Consider the following 15747-nt stretch of genomic DNA (forward strand, 5'->3'; position numbering starts at 1 on the left):
CTCATCTACCATGTCTTAATGAGCCCCCCCCCCAATTGTCCAATTCTGTACTGTACTTTCATTTTCTTTTTCTGGTTATTTAGTCTTTCTCCCATCTTCTTCCAGCAATCACCCAGTTCTGTGATAGTCTGTGTGCTAATCCAAGTGTGTAGCACTTGTGTTATTGTGGAATTTGAGGCAAAAAATCTTTAAGTGCTTCACTTCCTTGGCAATAAAAACAAACCACTAGTTAAACAGTTAACCATGTGCTGCCCTTTCATGGTATCTAAAATCAGTTGCTTAAGGCTGCTGCTTTAGTGGTAGATCAACCATAGCAGAACTCCAGCCTTCAACACTTACGTTAAGTTCCTGGTTCAACCCCATCACCGTTGCCAACTTCTTCCCTTCAAGTTGCTTCAGAAAATTTTAGCCAATCCCTAGTTTTCCCAGCTTGACTTTGCTCTTTGTATCTGCTTTGCACTTTCAGGATCAGCAGTCTCCTGAGAATCAAAATATTTTGTGCAGACTAGCTCTATCACTATGTGTGCTTATCATCACTTTGTGCTGGACAGTAGTGTGACTTTCGCAGGATATGTTGGGGCAAAACCGAAATTCCTCCAAGGAACTAGCCTTGCCTCAGAGCTATAGATTCCTGTGGTTTTGGTACATACTGTATTCTAGTATCTTCATCAGGAATGTACATACTTCCTTGGGGCAAAGTGATTGCTTATCTTCTTTCGCTCTTGCTTCCTCCCTACTATAGTTTTGAAGTCCTAATTGGTAGAACTATCTCTCTGGGAAAGGTTTATTGGATGAGACATCTGGCTGAGATCTGCTTGGAACTTTTGAACGTGTGCAGAAGGCTTTACTGTCTCCATCGCCACATGCTCAGGATTTAAAGAATAAGGCTTTCTGCTAAAGAAGTAATAATGATCTCCTTGGGGAGCCTAGTATTGATGCTGTGGGGTTGTTTTGCAAGATGAAGGGAAGACCTGTAACTCCATGCCTTGTCTGTGGATCTGAGAGAAAATGTTTAGAAGATATGAGGTGGAAAATAAAATATTGGGCCAGGTGATTTCATGTTGATGATGTATGCTAATGCAACTGTTATATATCCTTTTCCAAATTTGTCCTTCTCTCATTCTCTTGTCTGAAGACCTTGTTTACTGCTTCAGAAATTGTTCTCCAAGTTCTCATCTGAGGCAGATGGGAGGATAAGTGGAATCATTACCTTAAATTTGAATGTCTCAAGTTCAATAAAGTTTTTCTTTTCTTGTAACTGACTCCGCATCTCATTGCTGTCAAAAGCTTGTGCACAATGATTGGGTTAACATTTTTTTTATTTGTGTCTTCAAGTCAGTGTTGACTCCTGGTGACAGCCTGGACAATTCCCTGCAGTTTTCTTGGCAAGATTTTCAGAAGAGGTTTGCCACTGCCTCCTTCCTAGGGCTCAGAGAGAGTGACTGGCCCAGGGTCACCCAGTTCTCTTCGTGTCTAAGGCAGGACTAGAACTTACAGTCTCCCGGTTTCTAACCTGATGCCTTAACCACTACACCAAACTGGTTCTCTTGGGTTAACACACTGTCCTACTATATCATTGTTTAATAATGGTTTATTAGATAACCAGAATTGTCTAGGAAATTGACTCTGGACAATTCCCAGCCCTAGGATCCATTCTGAATCTACTAATTTGCAAGCTCTTTCTGCTAAAACCAGTAGATGGAACTAAAAAAATATTTTAATTCAGCCTCCTGTAACCTGATGATCTTCAGATATCCTAGGCTATACAATTTAGTATGATTTGTGCTAATCCAATTTCTTTTGCAGAGAACAGAGGCCTGGCATTGAACCATGAGAATTTTGCCTCATTTGAAGTCTCCATCAGCCTTCTTCAATGTGGGGCTCTCTTAGATGTCCCCAATAGATAATACTTAACTATTCTGGAAGAAGTTCTGTAAAAAAGTTCTGGAAACCCAATATTACTTTGATGGAGGCAATATAAAAATGACATCCTTCTTTTGGCGAGGGTTACAGCGTAACCTACAAATGTCTTTCCCCAATGTAGCGGCCTTCATGGTCTAATCAAATCAAATCAAATCAAATCAAATCTTTATTACGGTCAAATACCAGCATAAGGAGGGTGGGGTACAGTCAGTTTAAAAAGCATAGAAAATACTTCAGAAAAATAATAATAAAAAGCTAAAGATATAAAATAGAAAATATATATCTAAAAGGGATCTAAAAGAAAAATTATGAAAAGCTAGAAGATATTAAAAATATACATAGTAAAACAGAAAGTATGTATAAAAAACAAGAGTCTAAAAAAATCTGAAAGGAGGGGTAGGAGCATTAGAGGGGCTAAGGGGACATAAAGGTTAGTATGTGGCAGACTATATCTATCAAATTACAGAGCGCTCTAGTATGATGAACTGGATGGTGATTCAGACTAGTTTGTGGCACAGGCATCATCTGACGAATTTTAATCGCTGCTGCGCAGAATCTGGCAACATTATATGTTGTAGCAGGGTTGGTATCTGAAAGCAGCAGGGAGGTGTAGAGTGCGCCCTGGTATTTATGCAGTAATGGTGAGATGAGGCTAGTATGAATGTCTGTGTAATATAGGCACCGGAGAAGCACATGCTCTGTTGTTTCTGCGTGTCCAGAGTCACGGGCATTGTCTCTCAGGGTAAGGGATCTTCCTGTATCGTCCTTCAAGGACAGCTGAGGGGAGGGCATGGCATCGTGCTAGAGTAAAGGCCCTCTGGTGTTTAGGTACTTCAAGTTTAGTTACGTAAGCCATAGAGGAGGCAGAGTACCTGTTGGATTCACTGGCAATAAAGGTTGGGGACCTGGCTAGAACCGGTTGGCGCTCTGTGTCTGCTACATGCTATTTGATGAGTGCTTTGGCCTGGTCATATCCCATGCTGAGTAGAAGACGTGGAGAGAAGCCCAAGGTTGAGATTTTAGTTGCTTCTACCTGTTTCCATGTGGACTGAAAATCGTCCCTCATAGTTAATGGGGCAAGGCCAAGAGGGAAAAAGGGGAGTCTGAATTGACAGTTGAGTATGGTCACCCACACTCTAGCCTTCACTTTCATGAGGCCTGTCTCTAGTCTTAGGGTGGCATTAAAGACACATTTTGGGACTTGAAGGGCCGATCTTAGAAATTTGGATTGTACAAGTTCTAATGGTGCAAAATTGGGGAAGGGGCCCAGCTGGGCAGTATAAAGTAGTTGTGCTATTGGCTTGGCTTTGAATAATTTGAGTGCTGCAGGAATATAGTGGCCACCTCTTGTCTTGAGAAATTTAAGGATGGCAGATGAGCTCCTCTGTGCATTTTCAGCAACGTAGTCCCCATGGGCTTTCCTACTGCCAGTGGTATGAAGAACTACCCCCAGATATTTGAAACAGGAGACCTGCTCAATCTTGTAGTCATCTGTGCTCCAGGAGTGGCTCTTGGGCCTTTTGGCAAATGCCATGATTTTAGATTCATGGTATAGGTTTATAGCTTCCATCACCCCCAGATTTTGTCCAATGGTTATGCTAGATGGGTACACTGTAGTCACAGGCAACTGGTAGAAGTCATGATAATGCCATGCATATCACAATGCCATCCTAATTACTTAATTTGAATAATTTGGGTGACATCATGATGAATGTGATGTCACTTTGTAGACACCCATGGTCATGAGTGACTGCAGGGGAGCAAAGTGCAAATGACATGTGTGATATCTAATGTAAATATGTAACCTGCAGCATTTTCACTGACATAATTCCGTATCAGTATTTCAGCATCATGGTGATTTATTATGAACATTGCTGGATGAGATGGTTTATTTGGTTTTGTGGCAGTGTGTTGTGCAAACTCCGCCACAGAAGACAGCAGGTATGAACCCAGTCAGTTGTGGTTTATTGAGTAAACAGTTAAACAAGCCATAGTTTAACATACAAACATTCAGATTCAATCTGGGTTCAAATGTAATACAAAGCCACAGCTTGCCTACTCATGATATACTGCAGCCATCTCCAGTCTCAGCTCCCTCCATAGTATGGACTTAAAATTCCCATAATTCTCAGCAATGGCCATATTGCCTAAGGAATTCTGGGAGTTCAAGTCGACACCTCTAGATAACCCCAGATTGGGGAAGACTAGGCAAATGCAAGCACTGTAAAGTCTACATTAGTTTGAGCTCCTGGTGGCTTCACAGACAACCAGTGGTTTTCTTGGCCACAGTACTGAAATCCTTCCCAATCCAGTGTACAGCTCTACCATTTCCTGGCGGCATCCCACCCAAATACTGACCGGAATCAATCTCAAAGAGTTCGAGATAAGCCAAGGTTGGTTAGGTGCTGCACCTAACTGGGCTGGGATGGCTAGTGAATAAGCCTCAGCTATCTGAATTCACACAACACTCTAGATCAAAACCAAGCAAATCACCTTATGGCTTATCTGTGAACGCAGCAATAATAACCACAGCAACGGGTGGTGGCGGGGAGCATCAGTCGCCATTCATCATCACGGTTTCCTGCCCTCTGTTGGACAAAGAAATATAGTTGTCTTGAATGTATTCCTCCCGCACTGCATTCTCCCCAACCCAGCCTTTCTATCTAGCCCTTCTGCAATGCAGGAGTTTCTACTTTGGGAATGCCCTATTGTGAAAAACCATCCACCCTCACGTGCAGTTTCAATGAAATGGAAAGCACCGATGATGAAAGCTTTGACTTCATGAACCAGGAAAAAAAAACACCTTTTTCCAGAGGTAGATTCCCAGGTGAATATCAGAGTTACACACACACACACACACACAAAGAACAAGACAAACCGCTATATACAAAAGCCTTAATTTTATTCCGGTTATATTAAAAAAAAAAAAAAAAAGAGGAAAAACTGGCTTCCAGTATGAAATGCATGCAAGAGCAATTGCAAAAAGTTAAAAACAGTAAGAGGGCTAAAAGGCCACATCCCTTTTCTTCACAAAATACTGTACAACATTATCACAGCTTCAAAAACATAGGCTTAGAGTAACCCATTTCCACCCCTCCCCCCATGATCCTATGGAACAGGATTTGGTCTCTGAGCCATCACAGGCTGTTTCAGGTTGTGTAATGGAGGGGTGGGGGCAAGCACACACAAATGCTTTTATCACAAACTACTTGAAAATAGGAGTTTGATTCAATACCTATCTACCTATACTGAATTCTTCTATCACGAATCAAGGATTCTCTTCAAAACAAGAGCTGAGACATGTGGGAGTAAATCTATCTAGTGGTAACAGTGGGGCAGGGGGGAAATACTGATGGGCCAGAAATGTTGGGAAGTCGCGGAGCAGGATGGTCTGTTCTCCATAGGGACATCCATTATGCAGTTCTACTGCTCCCAGGGAATCCACCAGCAACAAGCTTTCAGGATGGCAACAGCTTCATCTCGACGTGACGCTCTTACACATAGTTCTTGCTGGGATAATCACTGCGGGGCTGAGAGACAGCAGCCGTGTATCGAGCGCTGTAGTTGTTGCTCTCTTTCTTGGGGCAACTGCAGCAGAGCAGCGCTCCTCCGAGGATCATCAAAGCCGCAGCTGCCCAGCCAAGGTAGAGGGAGGAGCCCAGCTCTCTCTTCTGAGCCTCCACAACTAGGGGGCTGTAGAACTCCCGGATTATAGTATTGGCTGACCAGCAGACGGGGATGAGGCAAAGGACTCCCGCTACCACAAAGATGGCCCCGGAGACAATGATGATCCGTGCCTTGACGTCTTCCTCCTCCACGCAGTTGGTGCATTTGGCGCCCACAATGCCAACCATCAGGGCGAAGAGGGCCAGAAGCACGGAGATGACCATGAGAGCCCGGGCGGTTTGCATATCCTGAGGCAGAGCCAGCATGGAGTCATAGACCTTGCATTGCATCTGGCCGGTGCTCTGCACGACGCAGCTCATCCACAGCCCCTCCCAGGTGATCTGAGCTGTCACAATGTTAGTACCGATGAAAGCCGTGACCTTCCACATAGGCAGGGCACACGTGATGATGGCCCCAATCCAGCCCACTACAGAGAGGGCCATGCCCATGATTTGAAAAGCAGCCGAGACCATGGTTCAGTGTAGGCAGTCCTGGAGGGGGACAAGAATTTTATGAAATGTTAGTCTAATATCACAGTGCATCAGATAACTACATTTAATATTTGGCAGGGAATATTTAATAATATGTGCAGCCTGAATTGTCAACTGGATTTCCACCGTTTTGAAACAGGGAACACATAAAACCATTAACAGGAGTCCAAAATAACCTTACACAAACAAACAAAGAACCAAAAAACCAGGAAAATTCAGTCAAATTTATTTTCATGATGTAACCTACCTACTTTGCATCCAGGGCATGGGGGGGCGGGGTTTCAATTGCCCAGTCACATCTATCCTTTTGATGTCACGGACCCCCACCTCACAGATGCTGCTGTTTGCAATCACTGCCCCTTGCAGTTTAGCCTCTCTTCTGCATATTGTTGAAGTATTAGCCCCCATAAAAGGATGTTCAGTTCTGCTGTAGGGAGCAGGCCACGTTCCATTTGGCACCCACAATTTTCCCTATACAGCCTCTGATTTAGTGTAAAATCCCAAATTTTGCTGATGGACACTAGTTTAGCTACTGTTTCAGAGTGGGATTAGACTAGTCCAGTGTTTCTCAACCTTGGCAGCTTGAAGATGTGTGGACTTCAACTCCCAGAATTCCCCAGCCAGCAAGCAGAATTCTGGGAGTTGAAGTCCACACATCTTCAAAGCTGCCAAGATTGAGAAACACTGGACTAGAGGATCCCACCACAGACATTACTGGAGTATAACTCACATTACTCCCCAGCAGCATGGCCCAAGGTCAGAGTAGTGCAAGTTACCATGCACACATCTGAAGACCCAAGGCAGGAGAGGTCCATCAGCTACCATAAACTGGAAGAGATAAGACCAAGCTTTGCGTTCACCAAGTTCCTGCTGGTGGAGAGAAACAGGGGTTAGTCAATGCTTTTGAATCCTGCCTTTGGTTTCTAGACATATTTTGAAACCATACTCCAACACTTCTGGAGACCAACAGGCTGGGGAGGCTGACCTAAATCCAGGTTAAGAGAAATCCCTAGTCTAACCGAGTAAAGCCTCTCTAGGGCAAATAATTGAGAGCCTAGAGAAACATAGTAAAACTGGAGACCGCTAATCTAAATTTCAGACAAATAGAAAGTTAATGAAGAGATCATCTGAGCCGACCATGGTGGAAGTTACAGAGCCCATTGTGCTGGTGTTGCAGGCAAAGCCAGTTTTCCCTGGCCACCCTCCCCCCAGTGCTAAGGATTAGCTGCTTGCATTATATAACCCGTTTCCCAAGCAAACTAAGAATCTATCACTCATCCCATGGCCTACCCATCATAGGGGTTTAAATATTAGGGGGAGCGGACAATCAACTCTTGTGAGCCTGTGCAAGCTGGCTCCAGCACACCACTAGATACAAGTCTATCCAGAAAACAAATCTAACAATGACAATTCTGAGATAAATGGCTGAGTCAAGAGGGATTTGGACCTAGTTTCCCCAATCAAAGGCCAACATCTTAAACACCACTAATTAAGGCTCAGTCATTTCACTGTAAGAATGTAACCTGCAAAATTTGGGGGCTTGATCACATGCCATGCAAAGTCATTGTTCTACCATTCTTGGAGCAAACCCTGTGCTCCACAATTCAGCAATTTGCCTTCTCTTTAGTTTGCAAATGAATCTGTAGTTGCATCCCAGGCACAAATGTTGCTTTTCTTATTCTCCTCCTCCACCACCACCACCACCACCCAGTCAAGCCAACATTTAAATCGGGTTTATAATTCTCTTTCAGAGATGCAGAATAAATCAGAATCTTCCACTTCTGCTGTAGTTGCAAACTAAAAAGTGTTTAAAAGTCCGATCATGGAAGGAGATAGGGATGTATGTATGTGAGCACAAGGGTCTCCCTCAAAGTGTCATTCTCATTTCTCTGGATTGGCATTATATCCACCTGATCCTATAGCTGATGACTTAAAATGCTAATTTTGTCATTTTGCCAAGCATATGTTAAATTCTTCAAGGCGATACTTGCACACTTTCCCCATGAATCACACCTCAGAATCATGTCCAAATTACCAAATCAGCTATAAGAGTTTCAACAGTTTATAATCTCTGTGGCTGTGTGACCTATCCCCTGGTTTTCGACACATCCTGCTGATTAATTCTTTTGGAGAACTAAAAAGCTTTGCATAATTTTGATTGAGCTTAATAGTTATCGTTGCTGTTATGGTCTTTCAAGTCAGCCCGGCACCTGATGACTTTTTCTTGGCCAAGAAGTGGTTTGCCATGACCTTCTTCCTAGGGCACAAAAAGAGTCACTGGCCCAAAGTCACCCAGCTGGTTTTATGCTTCCAGGAGGACTAGAACTCAGGTTTCCCTGCTCCTAGTCCAGCATCTTTATTAATTGTAATTCTTCAGTCATAAGAATTCCAAAGTTCTAGAGCACAAACTTATTGTCAGTTTTAATTCAGGAAGGAATGTTTGTTCACTGAAGTATTAGGATCTCAGATTATGTAGGTTATAGGTTTGCTAAAGATGGAGAATTAAAGATTTGAGGTATGACATTTGAGTATTTTACTAACATCATCAGCCAAGTGGGAAATAGCAGTTAACACTTGCTGCAACTGTTAACATAAGAAAATGGAGAGATCACTGGGTTTATACACAAGTCATGATTTCTTTTACCATGGTTAATTATATAAATCGCCACGGCAGGGGTCACACATGATAGGAAGCTATAGCCAAACAAACCACACCATGGCATACTGCAATATAAACGTAACCAGTGACTTGGATTTTTGCAAGCTTTGAAAACAACAGTTTAATCCTAAACGTAACACAACCTTCTACCCATCTCCCGCCCCAAGCAAGTTCCTGAACTTTCCAACTTTGGAATCAGTTTAATAAGTGGGTAGGAAAGGTAGCCAAGTGGGTGAACCTTTTTTTTTTTCCTGAAAAGACGAAAATTGGTTTTTGTAAGTCCTGTTCCCATCTGACTCAGGAAACAGCCTAAGGGAGGAGGTAAAAAGAGGTTTTGCTTCCAATACAAGGTTGATCCCAACTCATCACTCATACAATTGTTCCAAGACCAGCTCTGGCCCTGTAAAACTCAGCCACTAGTTTTTTTGTTTTGTTTTCTTTATCTCATCATGAATAGGAGCTTTTCAAATCTTCCTCCAATTAGTCAGGTACCTAGAATATCAATGGCTCTTGTGCAATTAGCTCTTCTCTCCCACAGCTTTGCTCGCAAGAGGTCAAAGATAGTTGCACGATGTGCTGTCTCAATAACTGCATCCTGCATCATCCCTTGCCCCCAGGGCTGCATGGGAGTCATCTGGAGTTTGTTGGCAACATTAAGTAGAGGAAATAACAGGTATTTATCAACCTTTCACCTGGCCATTAGGCAAGAGGTACATACCTAGCCAGAGGCTTTCTCCTTTCCCTTTCTTGAAAATGGTCAACCCGGCTTAACCTGAGTTTGGTCCTTGACTTCCAACCCACCCCCTTAACCCTAAAGCTTCTTTCACACAATGGACTCATATAATTTACTTGGTTTGGGATTAGCGTACTGGATTAGCGAACTCAGCCATTGGCTAAACAGGTTCTGTGAATGTAGCCAACTGTGGTTTATTCAAAAACCAATGTTAAACAAACCAAGGATTAGCCCAATGTGTAAACCCAACCTCATCAATTCCAGGCAAAGTGTGCTACAGCAGGCTGCTGAAACAAAAACCACACAGCAGGGCAAGAGAAAGACAGAACTAGGTTTGCCTGCAAATTCCCTTTCTCATACAAAAAATGAATTTTTAGGGAAGAGTTCCTCTAGCCAGGCATCCTCAAGATGTGTTTGATGTGACACTTAAGATCAGCAGTCTGATGATCCTTGTTGCTGAGACTTCAGGATGATGCTAAGTGAAGGGAAACCTGATTAAGTGTTCTGAGGTTCTCAGAACTCTTTTGTTCTGCTTTTCCATATTGGCTGCTCTGAACTATTTTTTGACGTCAGTATCAGGCGGTTATAGCTCAGGGATCTTGAGGGAAAAGAAAACAGATCCTGCAGGTCAACAGCCCATCCCTGTGCTACTGTGCAAGAACACCAACCCAAGATTTTATAAAAACAATACATAGAGACAAATAACATTGGTTGAAAGCCATGTTTTGGATGAACTTTTTGGGATTGGGGTAGATAACAAGAAACTTTATCCTGGTAACCTATGCAAATGGCACCCCTAGAAAAATATGTCCCAAGTACACAAAACTAGGAGTCCTGTAAGCCGAGCATTCGAGATTTTTATTTTACTTTAAAACTGCCATATTGAGCTGTATCTGGCTCAGTACGCTCTTCATATGCTTAAAATTATCACCATCTTCACTTAGAATCAGAATAAAACTGCAGAAAAATCAGGATGGGACTGGTGTACATCACCATCCAAGCAAGTAAACCTTGGGCTTGAAACACTTTCCAAATATAAAATGAAGACCAACTACAAAAGCCAGTTCTTCTGTTTCACTTGACAGCAAAATTTGTATCAGCTGAGATAGAGAGAACAGAAAAAAAAAAAAAAAAGGCTGGAAAACAACAATAACGCTATCTTAAAAGGTCCACCTATTATTATCGTTGTTTTCTTACAAAACTGACCACTCAAAAAAACTGCGGTGTGAGGGCAAACGGCACATATTTAAAGAAAGCCTAAGAATATGACATCCTTGAACCCTGGAATGTTAAAACCAACAAACGTCTACATTGCCAATTCCATCTGTCTCATCCCCCTATGGCAGGCTATTTGCAATGTCTTATTCAAGCAAAATCACCTTTTTTTTCTAGTTTGGGTGTTTTCCTAATTGTTTTCCTTGTTCCGAGATTTTGCAACCCATAGTCAGGACATGACAAGCAACACCCCAAGATCAGGCTGCCCCAAATCAATGGGCAGAAGGCCTAATTTTTTTTGCATGCCCCAGGTTTTAAATCTTTCTCTTCAATGCTGAGATTGGGAATGGAAGCAGAGGGACTCTGTGAGGTAAACAGTTTCCACTGCCATCTTTCACCTCCTTCAAAGCCCTTGCCAAAGGCTTGCAATTAAGCTATTTTATTGATGAAAGTCACTGGTGCATGTTCACAGGGCTTTTGTGGAGAGGGAAAGGGTAAGAACACAACTGGTTTGCCTCATAGAAGGCTCTCACTCCCACTGAACCCTTCAGTCCTTAGTGACACAGACCAATAACACTGTGGTTATCTACCAGACAGTGTCTTGCAACCCATCGGAAGTGGTAGTGGTGGGGAGTCTTGCTCCCAACCTCTGCGTCTGCTTTGGTCTGACTACACCATTATCCAAAGTGTTTTTAGACCACTATGTATGCAAGCAGTTTTTTAAATCTGCAAAATAATCTAAGCCTGAGAGGAGTTTCTTATATATTAAAGTATCATCAAGATTTCCCTTGGGTCAAGATCAACTTCTTGGCAACTATACAAAAGGGGGTTGCCTCTGTTTTCTTTCAGGAGGTTTTCTTGTCTTCCTAGTTTACCCAACAGCCCCATCCAAGTCCTAATCAAAGCTGCCCCTGCTTAACTTCCAAGATCAGGGCTGCTATCTATTGAGGCTACTTAAACACTAAAGTGGTTCTTTCTAGTGATTATGTATTTGTGTATTGATGTATTTGTGGGGCCCCTGTCATATCTATATAGTTTATCTTTTTGGCTGTTTTAGTCTGGGCTGCGTGTTTATGTGTGTTTATTTTTATTGTTTCTGAATTTTGTAAGCCACCCAAGGTCTAATAGAGTGGGTGACTGTAAATCATCATCATCATCACTCACAAGCATTTTGCACGTGTATAGTTACCTACCACAGGTTTAGCCATGGAACTATATTATCACAGTCTCCATCCCTCCACCCCTAGACCACTTGCAGTTGTTCTCAAGAAATAACTTCTACAAAGTTGCTTCTTGGCAAACTGAACCCCTTAAATCTAATCCCAGAAAAGCGGAAAGTAGATGTGTTAGACCATGGTAGCAAAAAAGTAGGAATCTGGAAGCACCTTTTCTGACTAACACATTTTGTTAAAAGGCATAAGCTTTCATGAGACTCCTGATCTTTCAGAAATTCTTTCCAAGAGGAAAGGTGAGAGAAAAGTGTAAAGGCAGGCAAACATCAAGTTATAGAGCTCAAAATGGGCCCTTTTTTTTAATCTGAAAAGAGACTGAGTACTGTCTACACAGAAGATGACAGCTTCCTTTATTGTGGCCTTACTGGCTGTGTTCGCACAACCTGCTTACCCACAGTTAACTGATTTATGCAATTAATCTAATTTCTGGATTCATGTGATACATAAACCATAATAAACTAATACCATAAACTAATCACGTGGGTGTCAGTTTGCACAACATGCTATGCTACAAACTGGTTGGCTAGCTTCTGCCTCAGTGTGTCGTGTAAACACAGCCACTGCTTTTGCCATTGTATTATATTTAGACCCTGCCTTGTCTTTGGGAGCTCAATGAGGTGTATGTGAGGGGACTTGCTTTATTTTCCTCTCTGCAACACCACCTTTGTGTGGTAAATTGGTAAGCCAAAGTCAGCTATACCTAGTACTCAATGTTTAAATGTAGACTTGAACCATGGACCAAGTCCAGTCTCTTAAACACTGTCTCATATTGACTCTTAAGTTCAGGAAGACAACTTAATAGTCAATGCACAAATCCAGTTAAGGCTACAAGATTGTACCATTTTATATCACGATGGCAGGATCAGTTCCATATCACATCTCTCTGCTTATTCTTGTATGAGGTCAATTTTATATTTGCTCTTAGATTGGGTAGATAGAGTGGGATGCCATTCACTCCCCTGGCAGCATTAAACCTCATTCAACAGATTAAGCCATCTCTCTTGGTCTTAACTAGTCCTGGTCAGAACAGCCAGCAATTATCATCTTCATAGCCATTGCTTGTAACAAAGAGAGATGGTCACGGTCCTTCTTTGTTCAAGAAGAAAGTCTAGCTCAGTTATGGGACCATGATATTTCTGATGGGGAGAACTTTACCGCTATACAGAGGCACTGGGCCAAGCATCGTGCCCCTAAGTTTCCCATCTAGTTTAGGGTTCAGAGGCATGATGGATAATTTCTTTGCTTGATGCTACAAGTATATAGGAATTCACCTGTTGCAAGAATTCTGTATAATGCTCAGTGTAAGAATTTATGCCTCGGCGCCTTTTTAATCCCAGCCTCCACCATTTCCAGGCAACACAGAAACTGCAAAACAGAACTCTGGATTCCTCCCTTACGAGTGTGAAATATTTCAGGAGAACCAAAGCATTTGTTGCCTGGAACTTTATTTTCTGTTCCTCCTCAACTTAACTCTGAAAGAGATTTGCTTTCTCAAACCACGTCTGCCGTCCACCTCAAACAAACAGGCACAGTGAGCGCCCTTGCAAGATGCACTTAGCCAGAATTCAGTTTACTCAAACCCATTTTTTTGAAACTACCCGACATTGCTTCCTGTAGATTGTGCAAATACAGCCAGTAGCGATTGACCCTGGCCTTTGTTTATCCCCACAGACTAGGAATAAGTTATTTATTGTGAGTGCATGCCTGTGCCTGTCTGGTGCAGGCAGCTGAAGAAGTACTCAAGATTTCATCCTTAGCTTTAGGCATCATTTTATAGGGTGGGAAGAAAGTCATTATCTACAAAGAGGATATTCGCCAACCGTCACCCCAATCCCACCAGTTCATCTACCCAACTTTTCAGGCGAAGGGACACGCGGTCACCGTATGGCTACGCTCCAGAGAACAAAGGTTTCCCCCTGTGATTCACGTATGTCTCGGGCGGGGCCGAGTTGGGGGCGACGACAAGAGGGCGGGGACGCCCCGAGGGCTTTTTCCTCGCCCTTCAACCGAAACTCGCCCCCTCCCCCCATCTCCAGGGTGAAGGGGGTTTTCTGCAAAACTAGCGCGCGCCATCAAACCTTCAGGGCGCCACCCAACCCTCGCTCGGATCAGGCAGGGAAAGAGCGGCCCTTTTCCACGGGCGAAAGAGGAGAGCGCGGTGACCCGTAGCCTTACGCAGTTCCCCGCCACCCAGTTCCTAAGAAAAAGGTATTTTGCACCTGACGTTTGTTACGACTTAAAAGAAAACAGAAGAAGAAAAACTCCCAAGGACGGAAAAAAATAATAATAATCGAGATCTATTGTCCGAAACCGACAGGTTGGCATTAAACCCGTTTTTTCTACAGGAGGAACAGCGCTGGAGTTTCAGTACCCGACTCTCGGGGGCGGTGTCTTTTTTAGGTCATACGCTGTATGTGCGTTTATGATCTTTACTATCGATAGCCGCCCAGAGTCATGAATTTGAGATGGGCGGCCATAAAAATCCAATAGATAAATGAAATGAAATAAAATAAATAAATAAATAAAATAAACGCCCCTGCATACGCCGATCACTATATTCAATACAGCTGATTAGAGCTTAGGGTTAACCCCCCCCCTCCGCCCGCAAATTAATTTGGAATCGGTAAAAACCAAGCCAGGTCAAGTAGGCACCGGCGCGCTCTTCTCGAGCGCCCTAGCTCTCCAAGCAGCCGCTTTTTCCAAACGCACCGCCAGCAGCACGAGGCTCTCCCGAGCGGGGACGGAAAGCGGGAGCCGGGTTCGAATCTCCCTCGTCTGCTCTAAAGCCCCCTAAGTTTGGGGACACAACAGAAGCGTCCTGGCGCCGCTTCCTCACTCCCCGCACCCGGATCCACAAGTTTTCAAGACTGACAAAACTCAGCTTTCATAAAGCTAGATGATCCCGGGCGTTGTAATATACATATGCGAGCGTTTAAACACACACACACGCAGAATGTTTATTTTTATACCATAAAAGCCAAGTATTCCGTCATGCTCATCAAGTTCGGACTCTTACCTGTTCAGTTGGACATAAACTCTCAAATTCGCTTCCACAGCCGGATAGGACGCTGGGCGGGATAAATGCACGCACCTTTCCATATGGGGCCGGCTATATACCCCTCTCGTCCCCCTCATCCCTCCCCAGACCACACCCCTATCATCCCGCGGTGACGTCACCGACAGGTGAAACTGGCGACCTGCGACAGGAAGCGGGAGGGGAAACGAGACCCCAAAGCGAGGGGGGGGGGAGGAGGCCGAGGGGAGACCGGCTATTTGGAGAGAAACCAGATCCAACACGCTTTGACTAGTATCGCGGTCCCGCACCTTGACTGGGGTCGAAGGACGAATCTCGGGCTTAAGTGGGGCTTGCCAAAACCTTGCTGGAAGAGATTAGAAGGAACAAGTGAATATTCAGCAGGGACAGCTCTAGGAACTGGTTTCACGCTGAATCTGAACAGCCTGGGTTTCGTTCTCAGGAACTCAGCGAGTGTGCTTTATTTATAAGCCGAAGTTAAGTAAGTCATAGCTGGAAGCACTATGTGAATATGGCCACCCTGGAACCATAGGACGTCTGATGTCCCTCATTTAAAAATGGCTGGGGGTGCTCCTCTTCCTTGGAGCTGACTCCTGCTTTTGTTTTTGGCTGTTATTCAGGTCTTAGGGAAGAGCTGTGCCTTCATTATGATAAGCTTTTTATTACTCTAGGTCCATAAAATCAGGAGGAATCTGTCCTTCTGTCTGTATAATCAGAAGGGGTTTTTCTGTCCCTAAAATCAGAAGGGGTCTTTCTGTCCATAAAATCAGGAGTCTGGTAGCACCTTTTCTGAC

General features: G+C 43.6%; 1 protein-coding gene across 1 annotated transcript; it reads right to left on the reverse strand.

Annotated features, from left to right (window-relative positions):
• Positions 1 to 4827: 4827 nt before the first annotated feature.
• LOC103052429 (claudin-6) lies at positions 4828 to 15042 on the reverse strand. Its single transcript, XM_007424004.2, has 2 exons — positions 14936 to 15042; positions 4828 to 6080 (listed from the first exon to the last, which is right to left on the reverse strand). The coding sequence occupies exon 2, from the start codon at positions 6060 to 6062 to the stop codon at positions 5418 to 5420; it is 645 nt and encodes a 214-aa protein (XP_007424066.1). The 5' UTR covers positions 6063 to 6080; positions 14936 to 15042; the 3' UTR covers positions 4828 to 5417.
• Between the last annotated feature and the right edge of the window lie 705 nt (positions 15043 to 15747).

The sequence above is a fragment of the Python bivittatus genome, unplaced genomic scaffold (assembly GCF_059951505.1).
Source record: "Python bivittatus isolate LINGU-HERP-01145 unplaced genomic scaffold, Pbiv_v1 ctg000440_np1212, whole genome shotgun sequence".
Classification (NCBI taxonomy): Eukaryota; Metazoa; Chordata; class Lepidosauria; order Squamata; family Pythonidae; genus Python; species Python bivittatus.

Coding starts and splice junctions, on each gene's coding strand:
- LOC103052429 (XM_007424004.2), bottom strand. CDS start 6,062: ATGGTCTCGGCTGCTTTTCAAATCATGGGCATGGCCCTCTCTGTAGTG.